This window comes from Leptonychotes weddellii, chromosome 6 (assembly GCF_054177405.1).
Source record: "Leptonychotes weddellii isolate Sample4059 chromosome 6, ASM5417740v2, whole genome shotgun sequence".
Classification (NCBI taxonomy): Eukaryota; Metazoa; Chordata; class Mammalia; order Carnivora; family Phocidae; genus Leptonychotes; species Leptonychotes weddellii.
Genome location: NC_138374.1, coordinates 116,651,165 through 116,669,543, shown reverse-complemented (window position 1 = coordinate 116,669,543; position 18,379 = coordinate 116,651,165). Strand labels below are relative to the sequence as shown.

At 44.6% G+C, this 18,379-nt stretch overlaps 1 protein-coding gene across 8 annotated transcripts; it reads right to left on the bottom strand.

The window, feature by feature from the left end:
* Positions 1–500: 500 nt before the first annotated feature.
* RHEX (regulator of hemoglobinization and erythroid cell expansion) lies at positions 501–17,990 on the bottom strand. Of its 8 annotated transcripts, none has more exons than XM_081825126.1 (9): positions 17,737–17,990; positions 15,561–15,651; positions 5,093–5,475; positions 4,729–4,985; positions 4,406–4,506; positions 3,238–3,366; positions 1,866–1,936; positions 708–1,318; positions 501–674 (listed from the first exon to the last, which is right to left on the bottom strand). In XM_081825126.1, the coding sequence occupies exons 4-8, from the start codon at positions 4,737–4,739 to the stop codon at positions 1,118–1,120; spliced, it is 513 nt and encodes a 170-aa protein (XP_081681252.1). In that variant the 5' UTR covers positions 4,740–4,985; positions 5,093–5,475; positions 15,561–15,651; positions 17,737–17,990; the 3' UTR covers positions 501–674; positions 708–1,117. The 8 variants fall into 8 exon arrangements, with proteins under 8 accessions (XP_081681252.1, XP_081681248.1, XP_081681253.1 ...); XM_081825122.1 differs by having other exon boundaries at positions 4,729–4,867; XM_081825127.1 differs by lacking the exon at positions 5,093–5,475 and having other exon boundaries at positions 15,527–15,651.
* Positions 17,991–18,379: the final 389 nt, after the last annotated feature.

The window sequence follows — 18,379 nt, the reverse complement described above, 5'->3', positions numbered from 1 at the left end:
TGCTCCTAGGGCGTCCATTGTTTGAGATGTTTGTTTAGCTGCTGTGAGCAAATTTCTTTTCATTTCATGTCTTAATTGGGAAAATTAAGGGTGGGTGGGTGAGGTCAAGGCACTTAGGACTGTTGGGAAAAGTATATTGGATATGTTCTCGTTATCAGTTTTAAAACATGTTAAGTTAGTTCTCTGAGGTTTTGTAGGAGGAGGGTAGCTACAAACGATGACTAATTTTATCCTCCTTTCCAACAGTAATAGCCCTTATTTTTGTCAGCTGTTTTATTCCACCGATGAGAACCTCTAGGCCCGTGTCAGATGAAGGGAATGACAGGAAATGACAGGCTTGTGGACACTTTTACTCCGTTCATGATTCAATAAAACTGTGTCTAGGACCTTACCGATAAGTATCATGCCATCAGCTGATTTGAGATAAGCTGTTCTTCATCCAGTTAAGAAAGTGCCCTTTTATTCCTAATGAGCTTAAAACCAACCAACAAACAATAAACCAGAAAAGAATATTGCATTTTATTGGGTTGAATTTGGGGAGATTTTTTTCCCCTGGAATCACAGATTGTGATGCTAGTTGGTATTTACCGGGGCTCTGTCAGCTTTCGTGCCTAAGAAACAGGGAATTCAAAGGTTGAATGATGGTGAGCTTTCTGAGTGACCTACTTACAGTGCTGAGGGAAGAGCAGCATTGCTCAGCAAGAGACAGCCCTGAAAAGGGGCAGCATGCAGGGTTAGGCAAGAGGAAACGAAGATGCGGTGGTCGCCATTTTATTTAAAACTTTTAAGGAAGTTGTCTGTTGCCAAACATTAAAGAGCTCAAAGAGTTATTTCATGGTAAGATTGCCAAACAAAACTCTACTACAGCTGATGAGAAAATTTTTTCACAATTTTCTATGGAGAAAGACTTTCCTGCTTTCTCTACTAATATCTCCACTCATTCATACTGATCCTGGAAGTTCTTCTTGACATCTGAACTGAATCTTTCTTGTTGAGCGAGATACAGGCCTACTTATTCTTCTATGCCTTGTTCAAAAATAAAAAAAAAAAAAGTCCTTCCCCTACAAAATAAGTGCAAGAATTTCTAGAGAATCACATCCCATTAAAAACCTAGAATTCACATGGCCACCTGAGTGTATTCCACCAGCTCGGAGTCGTCAGAGCTCGCAAAAGTCCAGAAATTGGGCTTGCGACTTTTTGGATTGACATTCACATAATCTGTGGTTTCCTTTATGTTCTCATAGTCCAGGGCAGATTCATTTTTTAGTTCTCCAGGGATGGAAAAGACCACTTGTGTGTAATTCATATCCTGGGTGGCCTTGGGTGGGGGGGAAGGAGAGAAATATGGGTCAAGGTTCCTACCAGGGTTGGAGGAGGGGGGACCCCAGGACGAAACTCTCACTCTAGGAGGCTTGGCTCCCCTTAGGCTGGAAGGGAAAGAAGCTGGCTCCCAGGCACCTGGGTTGGAGAGCAGGGAAGGGGGAAATGGGGAAGACTGCCCACGGCTCGTGCCTCCTGTCTGTAGGGAATTAATGGGTTTAAGGAAAGATGTGGAGACTGAATCCCAGTGAGGTCAGGACGCAAAGCAGACTTTGACCCAGTGACTGGGGTATGGGGAGAAGGAGGTGACCCATTGGCACTTGCCTTTTTACAGCTACTCAGACCCCCTTTTGGGTGGATGACCCACATTGCCGTGAGCCTGCCCCTCTTCCCCTCCATCACCTAAGGATGCTGTAAAGGTTCAAGAAGCCCCGCCTTCCCTGCTCCCATCTCTGTAGCTGGGGTGGCCTCGGTGGTGCTCAGTCTTGTACAGCAAGGACCCCAACTGCATACAAAAGGCTGGGATCATTAGGGGTGTCCTTTACCTGGCAGGCTGGAGACGAGTTGTCTGAGCTGTCCGAGCTGTCAGAGCTATCTGAGGATGTATCGCTGTCGTCTAGGGAGAAATAGAAACTGTTCTTCTATGGAAAGCCAGGGGGTGTTAGGAGGGGATGGACACAACGGAAGGGAGAAGAAGACAAAGACAGGCAGAACCAGCCTCACAAAGCCAAGAGGGGAAGAGAGATACAGAGCCCCCCAAAAAAGAAAGAAGGAATTGAACAAAGAAAGGGTGGGGGAGAAAGGGCCCCCCCAAATAGGCAGGAATGCGTCCAAGAGTTCAGGCACCACTGCTCTGTCCAGCTCCATCTAAAACCAATAGCCAACACCCCAGGGCTGGGCTGTGGTGGGAGGGGGAAGCAGGGACAGGCTGACACAGAGCGGCCCCAGGCAAACAGCTGGGCCTCTGCAGTCCCGGGCACAGGTTTTGTTCTAGACCCATCACTAACTCTAGGCAGGTGACATCCCTTTTTGTGTCTGGTTTTGCTCCCTGTGAAGCAAGAGGGTTGGATGATGATCTCTGAGGTCCCTGCCAACCAGAGTCTCGGATTCTCTGGCCGGGCTCCGGTGAAGCTCTAGGGCCAGGGTCCCCACGAGGCCAGCACCCCTCACTGAATTCACGTGAGTGCTCTCTTCTGGTTCTCACATGCACCGAGCTCTTATCTCAGTGCCGGGGAAGCCTGACCACCAGATCCCTCCAACTGAAAAGATAAAATTAGAAGGTTGGAGCGAATGCAAAGCAATCAAGAGATTAGCCATGGGAAACAGTGTGATCTCTGGGGAGTGAGTAGACTGGGGGAGTTGTCTTGCTGTGGAAGCAGCCATTTCCACTGTGTGAACGGCGGCCTGGTGTGTCTCCCCAGCTCTGAGAGAGAAAACAAGAGGGTAGTGTTCCTGTTGGTTCACTCGCCAGAGGGGGGATGGGGATTTGAATCATCACCAAGACTCGTATTTATTAAAACCCCCAGATCCCATGGCCAGAGGCAGGCAGAGGCCTTTGACATCTCGGCTGCCCCACTAACGGGCCAGGTGGAAGAACAGGAGCCATAGTATTACAAAGACAGGAGCAGAGACAGCCCAAGCCCCCTCTGCAGTGGCTCCCACTGGACCAAACCTGGAAAAGAATTTAGACCCACACAAACTGAGCAAGATGGGCCCCACGTGACAGGAAGAGCAGCTTTCTGAAAAAGGCAGGCTGACCAGGCCCTCCCTGAGGTGCGTGCAAGGAATCCTCCAGCCGGGGGTTGGGCAGGTGAGGACAGAGCTGGGCTGCGGCAGGGCGGCTCCCCGGGGGCCCAGACGGAGCAGAAGAAGCTTTAGGACAAGACTGCCCCCCGCCCCCCGTGCCCCATTACTCACGCTTATGATGGGGCTTAGACGCAGGAATGCTTGGAGTCTCCTCCTTGACAGCAAGTGGCTGATGGTGGGCAGGGCTGGGCCTTGGGGCCTGGAGCCTGGCTCCTTTCAGTATCCGCTCACTCTCCTTGGCTAAAGGGGACAGGGCAAGGGTCAAAAGTGGCAGCTCTCCAGGTCAGGCACATCCTGTCTCTGAGCACTGCCCTCGATAGGGCAAAATATTCAGAGGGACCTCTTCAAGCCTCAGCTCCCCACTCAAAACCCGGCAGCACCCCTCATCTGGCTTGGAGTACAAGCCGAAATCCCAGCCTCCAAAGGGCCTCCATGGCCTCACTGTTCCTCCTCTCAGTTCCAGCCACTTTGGCCTCTCCGCTCCTGCTGTTCTCTACCGAATACCCTTCTGCCTCAGGGCCTTTGCAGATGCAGCTCACTTCCTCACTTCCAGAGGTTTATACTCAAATGTCAGCATGTCAGTGATGCTGGCCATCATCCAGTTCCTCTCTCCTTGCCTTGCTTCATCTTCTTCCCTAGCGTTCACCATAATCTAACACACGTGTATATTACTTGTTTATCTAGTTTGTTGTCTGTGCCCCCCAAGGAATGTAAGTTAGAGAAGGACAGGGAATTTTGTTTTGTTCCCTGTTGTATTGAATGAATGAATGAATGAATGAATGAATGAATGAATGAATGAATAGCTCGAGAAGCCTTTCATTATTTACTTCCTTTACTTCTTTATTTTAGACTTCCTTTATTTTACTTTCCCTAATTATAATGCCATCCCAGAACAGAACTTCTCTATTTTCCATTGTGAATCAGTTCAAGAGTTTAAGCTAATCTCTTAGTATCCCTCCGTTGGAACTCAAAGCCATTTCTTCACATTGAGTCCTTTGGTGGTGATGAAGAAAATTAGTTAGACCCAGGCTAAATGAGCCCACCCTCATGAGCATTGCAAGAGCTAGTCTTAGGTAGAAGGTCTGGACGGTGGAAGGACTCTGGGCTGTCATTCCCAACCGGAAATAAGTTGGGTCAGAGTGGGGATTACCCAGGAAGGGGTGATCTGGCCAGTGATCCTCAAGTAGGTATTCTGGGGTACTCTGGGGCTCGTCTTGCTGTAGGCTCGGGGATGGTCCCTGCAAGTGGCTAGGAGGGAAGAGAATGCCAGGCCATTTACCCATGTGCCTGCTGAGCAGGTAGCTGATGGCAGCGAAGAGACAGGCCTGTAGGATGAGCGACACCACTGCAATCACTAATCCATGCCAGAGCTTCATGCTTCTGTTGGGAAAGGAGAAGGGTTGGAGTTAGAGGTTGCAGAGATTCCAATACAGCTGCACGCCCGTCCCGGCCCCCCAGCCAGAGACAGCCATCCAGTGTTGCTGTGTGTCTCAGGGCTGGTCCCTTTGCCTCTCTGGACGGTCAGACACGGGGAGCCAGGGAGGGTGGTGTGCGTGCTTGGAAGCCAGCTACACCCATCAGCCTGATTGGAACCCCACTCACTCTGTCAGCATGATGAGCTTGCAGGGTGGCGGCGGGGCGTCAGAGAGCCTCAGGCTTTTCCAGGGGCAGAAGGAAGAGAGGTGGGGGGCACCACGCTGGGCACCTGGTCTGCACACAGTGCGACCACCGTCCGGGAGAACTGCAGGAGGCAAGGTGGCTGCTCAGGACTCTGGGGCTCTACACCCCAGTTCCCCTTGGGCAAACTCGGCTGCTCCGGGGTCACTGGCTTTCCTGTCCCCAGACTTCAGTTTCTGAATCTATAAAATAGGCAGTAACTAGTCGTTAGATATTAGCACCTGACAGCAGCACGGCGGGGGGGGAGGGCACTCACTCGATGCAGGCCTCAGCTCTAGCCCCATCCTACCTCGTTCACGCGGCCCCATGGCTGAGATGTCACGAGCCCTCCTTTAATAACGAGCCTATGATATTGCGACAGCAGAGGGACACGTGTGAAGTCACACAGCTGGTAAGTGGCTCGGCCTGGGTTTGGGCTCTAAACCCAAGGCTACAGTTTCAACCCCTGGTCTCAGCTCCCGGAGAGTCCGCTGCAGGAAGTGCCAAGTGTTCCAGTCGAGCAAATACAGTGGCAGAGAGTCATGAAAGGAATCCAGATCTTAAATACACACACCAGGCGTGGTTTCATGGGGTTTTAGGACCAAGGCGCTGGATGCTGTTATACCCATGAATACGTTGATTTTAAAAATCAGCTTATGCATTTCATCAGCATGTTGCTGAATATGGAGTTTACTACAAGACAAAGGCAGGATATTTTCAAAGCTTTTTTTTTTTTTTTTAAGATTTTATTTATTTATTTGACAGAGAGAGACACAGTGCGAGAGAGGAACACAAGCAGGGGGAGCAGGAGAGGGAGAAGCAGGCTTCCCGCGGAGCAGGGAGCCCGATGCGGGGCTCGATCCCACGTGGGACTCCATCCCAGGACCCTGAGATCAGGACCCGAGCCGAACGAAGGCAGACGCTTAACGACTGAGCCACCCAGGCGCCCCAATTTCAAAGCTTTTGAAAGGATACTTACTTACTCGGCACTGAGATGGGGACTCAACAACCTACTTTCCTGCTGCAGGCCGTAAACCTTTAATAGACTTTTACTGCCGTTGGGGCTTATTTTCCCCATCAGCATTTCCAAGTGCTAAGGACGGTGTGGAAAGTCCTGAAAACTTTTGTTTTTATTGTGGCTTTCACACAGGGGCTTTCTAAGATCAGAACTTGGACCAAGAGTCGAGAGAGAGAGAAGGCAGTGATGGGCAGGAAGATGTGTGGGGTTTGCCACCAAAGCCTCTCCAGGGCTGTGGGCATTGGCCAGTTGGAAGTTTCCAGAGAGAAAACACCACCATCTCTTTTCACACACCTACCAAGCTAGCCTTTAGCAGTGACTTTAGAAGATCAAAAGTTGGAAGCAACACATAGCCAACTTATTCACGTCCTTAACCCACCCCCTTTCCTATATAATAAGTTCTAGCTACTTCTCCCGCTACCTTTTGCTTTTCTAGCTGAATGTGTCGGGTTGCCTCATGAACATCAGGTGCTGGTAAGAAGGGGCTACGGGGGAGCAGGAGGTAGACATAACCCCGACAGGGTGAGAAAGGACTCCAGGAAGTTCCCAACGTCCACAGACAAGTGGGTAGAAAATCCAGTATTCACCCACCTCTGTCCCCCCGCCCCACCACAGGGATCAGCAAACTCCAGAAAGAAAGCTCAGTCAAAAATGACTTGTGCACAAAATAAAATTTGCAGAGCTGGAAATAAAACACAAAAATGATGGAGCTGAAGCAAAATGGGGATTTTTCAGGAAAAAAACAATGATCTTGAAGGACTGGGCAACTTGATTGAAAAAAGGCATAGATAATAGTTTTAATGCCTTGCCCTTGCCTTATTTTGGATAAACCCTCTTAAAATTTCGACAGGTACTGATTTCTCAAGCAATTTCCAGTATTGATTTCCAGGGCAGCTGCAAAATGGCGATTGGCCTTTACCAGGAGAGCTTTATTGAATCACAAAAGACATGAAAATGGGACTAGAAGCGAGGCCAGTGTGTCTGGGAAACCAAGTGTTGTTCCAGTTTTAAAGGCGCTCTAGTGCTTTAGTATTGATTACCTCATCTTCGGTGTCTCATTTGTCCTTAATCACAGAAATTATTCTCCTTCTTTCATCAAAGGGGATGGACAGAAAGCCACTAAGGGCTGTGTTCTGAAACCACACTCGAATTTTAATTTTTTAAGGCTCCTCTCTCTCCTTATTTATTAAAAATTAAACAACCAACAGACATTTGTGGTGGAATTTAAAATTCAAATAAGCAAAACATTTCACAAAACCACCCGCATTTTATTCTGTAACATTTTCTACATATTTTCATAACTATAGGTACTCTGTATATGTGTGCGTGTAAATATATGTTTACACTTATACAATCTTTTCTAAACACGGCATCATACTGATTAGCAGCTTTTCCTCTTTGCTGACTATATCATAAACATGTTTCCAGATCAGAAAAGCCTCCATTAAAAAGCTCCAAACGGGAGGCCCACAGGCCACATAATTCGGCGCCAAGGTGATTTTGTTTGATGAGGTGCTTTCTCAAGACTTGGATTTCGATGCCCTGAGATTCTTCAGTCCCTGACTGACCCCTGAAGCCATTTGAGTTTGCTATCCTTGAGTTTTATAGCATCATTGTGAATTACTGCTATTCCTTTATCAGTGTTTCTGGGCACTTCCTGAGATCTAGCGCCAACAGATCTTTCGGTGTTGTCTAAAACTGTTTTGCACTGTGCTGGACATTCAGCATCCCGGGAGACCACCATCATAACAGGTTAATGTGACAACCAAAATGACCAAAAATGGCCCCACACATTTCCAAATGCCCCACTCCGAGGCAGCAACTCTTGCCCCCAGTTGAGAATCACTGCATTAAATCAGTGTTCCATTATTTTAAAACCAATGTCTTATTTTGGCTCTTTATACAAAACTATAATGCCTATACTTTCTTCCATCGTTTTAACATATTATGAACATCTTACTAGCCAAATGACACACAGTATCTGGGCCAGGATATAGACTAAACTCCAACAGACATCAGTAAGAATCCAAGTTCTGTCCCCTTCTAAGTGGGAATTATTAAACTTCTCAGGACCTCGGCTTCTGGACCGGAAGGTGGGGAGAATGACAGCACCTGCCTGTTGGCATTCTTATGTGGGCTCAAGGCCCTGTGCTGCTCCCAAAGACCAGTGTACAACGTTCGGCATGTGGGAAGCACTCAGTGATTACGGATGGGCCCCTACAACAGTTTGACTTAATGATTTCTAGACATGACAAGCACACCCATTCAGTAGAACTGGACTTGGAATCTTGAATTTGGATCTGTTCATGGGCTGGCCATAAGCCATGCAGTACCCTGTCTGATGCTGGGCAGCTCCCAGTCAGCTATGCAACCACGAGAGTCCACAGTCTATACACTCACAACCCTTCTGTACCCCTACAAGCATTCTATTCCCCACGTCCAGTGCAGGGTTCAATAAGCTACGTGAGATACTCAACACTTTCTTATACAATAGCCTCTGTGTCAGATGATCTTTGCCCAACCGTAGGCTAATGTAAGTGTTCTGAGTAAATGCGTTTCTGACTTAGGATATTTTCAGTTTACGATGGGATTATGGGGACCTAACCCTGTTGTAAATGGAGGAAGATGTGAAATGCTTCACCAAGATGGCGCCTAGAGGAGAGCTATTAAAATCGAGTTGGTCTGTTTTAGGGAACTCAGACATTCATGTTGAGTATAGTTTGTAGATAAGATCCGGGACAGGATGAGGTATGAAAATGATGACAGATGTCATTATTTAAGTGGCTAATGGCCCCTAACCGCAATGAACAGGTTGTTCCTTGGGGTCTAATTGCAGATTGCTGATCAGACAGTGGGCAAAAACATCTGCTCATTTGCACCTCTCCCCCCACACATACCAAATAACAAGGAAATGAGCAAATTAGGGTAATTAGGTTCTGAAAAAACTGCCTGGACCATGAGAGAGTTTGCCACTGGCTCATTCCATCATCAAGACTTGGACTGTCCTGCCATCTTTTGCGTGCTGAGTTTTGACACCGAAACCAACACTAATGTAGCTCTCTGCCAGGGACCTGCCAACCCTACTCCCGCAGAGTGCTGGGAGCCTTTGCTCTGTTCGCTTCAAGCCTGCGTGGAAATCCCAAGACCTCCAGTTAGGCCCGGATCCCATCATATTGCTTCCCCCCACCTTTTTTTTTTTTTTTTAAGATTTTACTTATTTATTTGACAGAGAGAGAGCACAAGCAGGGGGAGCAGCAGAGGGAGAGGGAGAAGCAGGCTCCCCGCTGATCAGGGAGCCCAACACAGGGCTCGATCCCAGGACCCTAGGATTGTGACCTGAGCCGAAGGCAGATGCTTCACCAACTGAGCCACCCAGGTGTCCCTTGCTTCCCCTTTCTAATGATAGAGGAGCTTTCATGGGGCCTTTGTAATCCATACAGCCCAACATTGAGGTGAAATAATAAAGACACACCTCGTTCCTGCCTGACATGCTTTCTTTGGAGAGCGTCATCCTATGAAGAGTGGTTTAGAACATGAGCACAATCAAAGATCATTTATATGAAAACCATATGGATTATAATAATCAATAATTGCTATCAATACTGTTAAGCCTTTATCAATTTTTTTTTTTGACAGAGAGAGAGAGAATACAAGCAGAGGGAGCAGCAGAGGGAGAAGGAGAAGCAGGCCCCCCACTGAGCAGGGAGCCCAACGCAGGACTCATCCCAGGATCCTGGGATCATGACCTGAGCTGAAGGCAGACGCTTAACTGACTGAGCCACCCAGTCATCCCTTAAAAAGATTTTTTTTTGCAATCTTCATTAATTTATTGTTTTTAAAATTAAAATTTTGAGCGATAACACAGCTGAATGATGTAGAAGGAGAACAAGTCAAGGAGATGAGAGCATGGCTTCTCCTCCCAGCCCTACCACTTGCTCACCGTGGAACTGAGACAAGTAGAAGTCCTTTCTAGGCCCTGGTGAATGAAGGGCTGGACACTTGAAAGTCCTCCTCAGGCTCTTTCAAGCTCCAAGCATTCTGCTTTTTAAAGACTGAAGTAGGCGGCACCTCGGTGGCTCAGTCGATTAAGCATCTGCCTTTGGCTGAGGTCATGATCCCAGGGTCCTGGGATTGAGCTCCGCATCGGGCTCCCTGCTGCTGAGCAGGGAGCCTGCTTCTCCCCTTCCCTCTGCCACTCCCCCTGCTTGTGCTCTCTCTCTGTCAAATAAATTAATAAAATCTTTTAAAAAATAATAAGGACTGAAGTAAGGAAGGGGGAAGAGAAGCAAATTTGGATGGAAATGGGATATTTTAAAAGAAAAAATCTGTTTCCATTTTATAATATCATCCAGTCTCCTCCACGTTACTAGACTTTTCTCCCCTAATTTAAGATGCACTTTAGAATAATCAGGAAAAGGAAGAAACATAAATAAGCCAAACTCATAATGAATATAGCCACAGAAACAGAGGAGATCAAAAATTATGAGGCTACTAAGGTTTGTTTTTTTTAATGAAATCTCAATAAAATTAATGATTTCCTAGAAAAATATAAATTAGCAAAATTGATTCCATAAGGCACAGGAAGCTTAAAGAGACCAAAATCAAAACAAAGCAACAAGAAAGACGTTTGGGAGGCAGCATGGTATTTAGCCATGAAAAGCAGAGAACTGGAGTCAGCTTGAGTTCACATCCTCGCTCATTCCCTGCATGAGCTTGGTCTAGTTCTTGAACTCCTCAAAGCCTCAGTTTTCCTATCTGTATGATGGGAGCAATAATAACTAGTTCTCAGGTTTGAATAAGACAAATATAAATGATACTTGCTTCTGAGGATGACATAAGATGAGCTACGTGAAGTAATTATTATAGCTTTTAGTTACATAATAATAAGCATGCAATAAATGACAGTTATTATTATTTAGAAATTAAAAGCATTATTGGAATTAATCTACTCAAAATCTGTGTCCGAATAGTTTTAGAAAATGAGTTATTTTAAACTTTTGAGGAACACGTAATTTTTGTGCTATTATTCAGATCCAGGGCACAGAAAAAAGGTAGAAAACTCTGCAGGATCATGTCACTTATGAATACAGAAGTAAATATAAGATAATATCAAGAAGTTACTCCAGGACATCCAGGAAATCAACTATGACAATAATGAAAACTAGTGTTGAGTATTTACCATGCTCTTCTATGTTCTCGCTCTGCAGGAATAGACATTATCCCTGTTTCCTAGACAGGACAGTAGGGCTTGGGAAGGTCGAGCAATTTTCCCTGGTCCCCCCTCTGGAAGAGCCAAATTTCAAACCAAGCTCAGCTCTCAATCATTACAGGGAACTGCCTCTTACATAATATGAAGAGAGCATCAATAGATCAAGTTTTTGAAATGATGATCTCAGTAAAATGCCAAAAAACATTCATCTGATGAAATCAAATAAGTTAATAAAATATGAGACTTCTTATTATAATAAAGAATATCTCTTCTATAGCAATAATCAACACCTTAACAAGTGGTAAAATGTTTTAGCAGTTATTTGAGAACAAGGATGTCTGCTGTAACCATTTAAAAAAATTAATCCTGGCAATTCTAACTCTAGGAAGTTGGAAGTCCCTCCAACCTCCAACCTCCAACCTCCAATAATAATAAGGTTATGGAATAGTTATTGAGCATGTTCTGAGATACTTTTATATATATCACTCATCTAATTCTCACAACCACCGAAGAGGTAGGTACTATTTTTTTCTTTTCCTTTTCTTTTTTTTTATTGAAGTATAATTATTATTTCCACTTTATAGAGGGCAAAACTAAGACACGGAGAGGTTCAATAACTTGCTCAAGATGATAAGAAGAGTTGCCAGGGCTTTGTGCCCAGGCAGGTTGGCGCTGGAGCCTGGGCTATTAACTGATACATGAAAGCAATAAAGGTATGGTTTGGGGCAAGGGCAAGTCAAATTCACCCTTATTTGCAAAAGACATGATTTTATACCTAGAAATCCCCAAAGAATCAATTGAAAAAGTAGTGAAATTGATGAGTACTCGAGAAAGTCCTGAGGGCATGGTAATATTCTAAAATTATCAGCTATTCTCCCTATTATATCAGCAATAACCAGTTAGGAAATGGAATTGCAGGGAGGGTGAACCAGGGAGCTTAGCAGCCATCACACCAGATGGAGCTAAGAATAATTTGAAGAATAATTTGTAGAAAGTAATAAAAATGTACTGAGATATCTAAAAATTGGGGTGCCTGGCTGGCTCATTCAGTGGAGCAGGTGACTCTTAAGCTCGGGGTTGTGAGTTTGAAACTTAAAAATAAAATCTTTAAAAAATAAGTAAATAAATAAATTTTAAAAAGACATAAACTAATAGACACATGATGTCTCGATTGGGAATCCAAAAGACTAAAAAAATCACTTTGAAATTAATTTGTTGGTTCTGTATAACTCCAATCAAAACTACAATGAGAATTTTTTACAACTCCAAATTAATTCTAAAATATACCTGGGGAAAAAAAGTAACAGTTGAGAAGAGCTGAAACATGTGTGAAAAGGAATTGTGGGGGCGCCTGGGTGGCTCAGTTGGTTAAGCGACTGCCTTCGGCTCAGGTCATGATCCTGGAGTCCCGGGATCGAGTCCCGCATCGGGCTCCCTGTTCAGCGGGGAGTCTGCTTCTCCCTCTGACCCTCCCCCCTCTCATGCTCTCTCTATCTCATTCTCTCTCAAATAAATGAATAAAATCTTTAAAAAAAAAGAAAGAAAAGAAAAGGAATTGTGACCAGGCAGGTTCCTGACATACCACTTTTTTTTTTTAAGATTTATTTATTTATTTGAGAGAGAGAGTGAGTACAGGGGGAACAGAAGGAGATGGAGAGAGAAACTCAAGCAGACTCTGTGCTGAGCACGGAGCTCCATCTCACGGCCCTGAGGTCACGACCTGAGCCGAAACCAAGAGTCGGTCGCTCAATCGACTGCATCACCCGGGTGCCCCCTGACATACCACTTTTAAAGGGTGGTGTAGACTTGAAAAAATTCACTGGGATGTATAATAAATAAATCACAAAAGTGTTTCACAAAGCAGTGGGAGGAAAGGAAAGCGTCATTTAAGAAATGCTGCGCACAGAATAATGAATTAGCTACCTTTAAGAAAAACAAAAAATAACTCGCATCCAGACATGATATAACAAAATAAAATCCAAAGGGATTAAAGAAGTAAATATTTTCAAGTTGAGGCATTGAAAGTAGAAGGAAATGGATTGGATATTCACATATTCAATAATATTTATTAAATCCCAGATGAGAGAAAACTTTCTCAGCTTATACGCAATGGAAGAAATCACAAAGCAACAGGAAAAATAGATTTGACTCTAAAATATTAAAACTTCATATATTTAAATCAAATAAACAAAATTTAAAGGCAAATAGATAAAAATGCTAGAACAAGCGTGTGCAATACAGAACTTTAAAAGGTTTTAGATTTTTTTTTTTTTAAGATTTTTATTTATTTGAGAGAGAGAGAGCACAAGCAGGGAGAGTGGCAGGCAGAGGGAGAAGCAGGCTCCCGCTAAGCAGGGAGCCCGACATGGGACAATCCCAGGACCCTGGGATCATGACCTGAGCCAAAAGCAGACACTCAACTGACTGAGCCTCCCAGGGGCACTTTTACAAAAATTCTTGAGAAAAACCCTTACAGCTCCAGTTGGTAAAAGGCATGGAACGAACAATTTACGAACAATGCGGAATGGGACCAAAGCCATTATTACAAGGTAGTCTTACCCACTACTAATTATAAAAGTGAAAATGGGAAACAATCTAATTGAAAAACAAAGATTAAATAAATCACGGTGAAGGTATAGAATGGAATATTACACCAACATTTAAAATTATATTGAGAAAAAATTAATCTGGGGAAGGAGTCTGTTCCATGAAGAAGTACCATGCAGTTTTATTTAGCTACATACAAAACATATTAAAAAATATAAAAAGAATAAAAATTTGTACAAAAAAGAAAACCTTGGGTCATTAAACTTTTTTGTCTATTATATTAGTTTAGTAATAACCCCCAGTCACCCGATTCGGTTCACCAAGTCCAGAATAGTTCATTGACAGTAATTTTGCCTATCAAATATAGATTTATTCACAAATGTAAATTAATGGAAATTAAATAGGGACTTTCACTTAAATGTACTTTGTTCAATAAGTGGGAAAAGAGGAAAATATACCTAAATGTTAACAAAAGTGGGTATTGGGATTGTGGACGATGTTTTATTTAACTCTTTATACCATCTGTCATTGTCAAAGTTTTCTGCAATTAACATATCTTTTTTCTAATCAGAAAAAAAAATATTTTAAGAGTATTGAAACAAGCCTGGAAACTCTGAGTCCCTCAATTAGCATAGTGCTAAATTTATCTACATAAAAAATTTATTTACAATCTAAATTGTATTTTACCATGTTAATAAAACGTTGAAATAATCAGCTACATGTGTGAGTTCCAATCAAATATATATTGAGTGGTCTAGGTGCGTGGCCCTGTGTGAAATAGTCTGATGGACAGGACGAAAGCCATCTGAGCATTCAAAAGCTCACATTGTACTTGAAAAATCAAGACATTAATATGTGAAAAATCAAAAAGCAGAAGAGATGTCACAACAAAGCATGATGAAGGAGTAGTATCCATAATATGTACTATCTCGGAGGAAAAATTGATCCCCACTCAACAGAACACTCAGAGAGGAGTCACTGAGTAGGAACTTTGAAGAACGGGCAATGGATGGATGGAGAAGGAGGGAAAGGGCAGTCCAGCGAAAGGCGTCTGCCAGCCCTGACTGCAGGGGAAGCTACTGTCTTCAACAAGTTTCCATATAAATTTGGCCACACGTAAATAAGATACGGTGGGAGAAAGCTGGATACACTGCAAGGCAGCCTCACAAGTAAGTGTAGGAAGATGGTGAGGAGCGGGGACTCGGTGGCCAGATGGCTTGGGTTTGGAATTTCAGCTCTGACCTTCCTGGCTATGAGTTGCTCTCTTTCTCTGGGCCTCAGTGTTTTACCTGAAAAACGGGGACAGCACCTGTTTCATTTTTTTTAACTCACACATCGTGGGCTTGTAATGTGCCAGCATCATGCAAAGCATTTTACATATATTATTTATTTTTATTTTTTATTTTTAAATTTTTTTAAAGTAGGCTCTCTGCCCAATGTGGGGCTCGAACTCACGACCCCAAGATCAAGAGTCACGTGCTCTACTGATGAGCCAGCCAGGTGTCCCTATTAATTATCTTGTTTAATCATCAGAATAACAAACTTATGAGGTAGTGTCCCCATTCTACATATGAGAAACCCCTTGGAGAGGACAGAATTCAAACCCAGGCTGTTTGGGGCCAGAGTCTTCACCATACTGCACACAATATTTAAGAAGGTTAGTCGAGTGCCTGGCATATATAGGTGCTCAACAGGGAATGATCCTCAGACCCAAACAGAGGATTCAACACAAACTGGCTTAACTATAAAAACGCACCCATTTGCAGAGGGCCCTGTAAGAAAACGGGGCTCACCCATGATTTTCAGATGAGAGGTATAAGCAACCCAAGATACGAAGCCATATAGTCCTGGGAAGTCCTCAGTCCTAAACAGTCCCTGCTCCCATGACTATCGCCGTGTCCATGCACCAGGGGACAGAGAAGGTCAAGATATCCAACAGTGAGAAAGGAGGAGTGGGTTCTGTCAAATACCATGGGGAAGGGGACGACAGAGTCAGGACATCACCTTTGTCCTGGGTGTCCGAAAAATCGTCTCTGGATTCCCTTCAGTGCTGGTTACCATGGCAAGGGTCTCACCTCAGATGGCTGGGACACATCTGGAATGTGAAATGAGAACCCACATCAACTTTCCAGCTTGGTGGCTTTGTAAATTCAGCCCCCTTGAACATGTCACTTCTTTCTGAGCCTCAGTTTCTCTGTCTAAAACTGAGCAGGGGGGTGTGCTAAATAGATCTAGTTCTGACGTGTCGTCGTTCTAGAATTCCATGAGTCTAACATGGACACAAATGATGAGAGACTCAAATTAACCAGAAATAGCAACTCTGAATTTCAACCAGATATGCCACATCTCTAGTAATACACTTTCATAGCGACAGGCACCGCCAAGTTTTAAGGAAGAAAACAAATTATTCAAAATTTCTAATTCATAATTTTGGGGAAAGCATTTTTTTATCAGCAAATTACTTGAGATAAATGCAACCCAAATGCAACTTAGTTCTAAGCCTAAATCAGCAAGTTTCCGAAGAATTGCAAGCAACTTCAGCAGTATTCGTGGATTCATTTTTGCTGGTTCCCACAAAGCTCCGGGTGAATCGAAAGGGCCAAATCATCCTGTTTGATAGATTGCCCAACTAAATTTCAGAGACACTAAGTACCTTCTACAGATTATGCTCAGTTTGTGAGTGCTCTGATGGCTGGGACCATGTTGTCCATACCCTATACTCCACAATTCCTGGCAGAAGACTTAGAAACGATGTGTAGGAGAAGCAATTTGTCACGTTCTGTACACATTGCAATTCAGTCCATTTACCTAGAAGAAACACTATTTAACCTTGGGGGAGCCACTTAATGTCCCTGAGTCTCAGTCTCTCCTCCGCTCATTGGGAAGTCAAATGTCTCCCTCGCAGAGTTTATCCTGGGGGGTAAGTGAGACTGTGGAAACTTCCAGCACTGTTCCCGCCTCACTGTTGGGTCTCAGGGCCAGGGCTGGCTTCATGCGCCTGCCACCTATGCAGTCTAGTGGGGTGAGGGCCCCTGGACTGGTTTACTGCTCTGCTGTTGCCATCTTTAAATTCTTAATAATTTTTTAACAAGGAACCCCAGATTTTCATTTGCACTGGGTCCCGCCAATTGCACATCCGACCCCACTCAAGGTAGGGTTTTGAGCAGAGTTGCCAAAGCTTAAGCAACAAGGTCAATATACAGAGCAAGAAACAGGTGGGCCCATCATCAAGTCCTCCCCGAGTGCCTCGTTGACACTTGCAAGCACTGAGCCTCCTGAAACTCCCAGACTAAGCACACTCTGCACTAACCATTAACACACTCTGTACTAACGTTCTCCAGAAGCTTTTCTTTCCCTGTTTGACTTTGGTCAAGTCACTTAACACTTCTGTGCCTCAGTTGCCTCGACTGTAAAGACGTGTTATTCACGGCACTGGCGTCTTCAGGGTTGCTGTGAGGATAAGAGGAATTAATCTATGTAAAGCTCTTCGGACAGTTCCTGGCTCACGGTATAAACTCTAAGTAAGGGTCACGGATCACTCTTTGCAGTTATTCCATGACCTTCCTCTGTGACGGCATGCATTCTCTGACTCCCATTCACAACGTTTTCAGATTGCCACTCCAGTCCCTTCCCTGCATATATGCCAGTCTTTTGCAACTCAGAACAAATCTTAAAGAAAATACTCCTGCAGGGAGACGTTCTCTGGGATCTGGTTCCCCGCTGACTTAAAAAAAAGAGTCATTAATTAATAGCTATTATTGATGGAACGCTTCACTGGGCACCAAATCTACTACTTGTCTGTTATCCTCATAGCAACACTGGAAGGTGGGTGGTTGTATACCCATTTTACAAAAGAAGAAACTGAGGCTTACACAGGTTTAGCAGAGTTCTTTGGTTCTAGTTCTGTCTGGATCCAAGTCTACGCAGCTTCTAGCCGGAGCCCTCATTGCCAGTGTTGTTACCGTAGACACATCTTAGGTCTCGGGAACAAGAGACTAATGTCCATCAAGGACAAACTGCTCAGTCTTAGGCCGCCTCCAAGCCGAATGCAACTGACTTCCACCCTCTGGAATCCCAGCACACAGACAGAGAATCCCCTCTGAGACTTCTGCCCGTCTATGTTCACAGACACACACTCCTCCAACTAATTTAAAAATCCACCTCCCCAGACGATACTTACCCCTGGGACCACAAGCAAAGTCTCACCCCAGCTTGTGTTTCAACCACGTCCTGATGGAAACATCGTCCTCACCAACACCCCCCAGCCCCACCCAGGAGCTTCTCAGTCATTGGAGGTCAGTCACAAATGTTTCACCATTGCCAAGAGGGCGGGGGGCCTGCTGCTCGGAAGATAATAATCTAGCTCAGTTGAGGAGAGCAGAGTGAAGCAATAGATAACACCTTCTATCTTTCTCAGCATGGCTCTAACCCGCTCCTCTGCAGACAGTATATGTAGATGGAGGAAGTTAGTAGTCTCTTTATCTCCATGTGAATGCACATTTAAATACCACAAATATGCACATAGCCTGGTAGCATGGAAAGAGCACTGGCGGAGGAGTCTAGAGGCCTGGTTCAAATCCCACCTCTCGCATTCACTTGCTGCATGAGTTCAGACAAACCACTTTCCCATCAGGTAACTCATGCTCTTCCTCTATAAAATGAAGAAGTAGGTCTCTAGATATTAGCAAAGGTCCCTTCCAGCCTGGCCCCTCTTTGAATCTGTGTGTGATGTGGCCCTAGATTAAGACATCGTGGATGGGATGTAGGGCAACAGATGAGGATCGTTTTGCAAGGACAATTTCTTTGCCATTAAACATTAAATG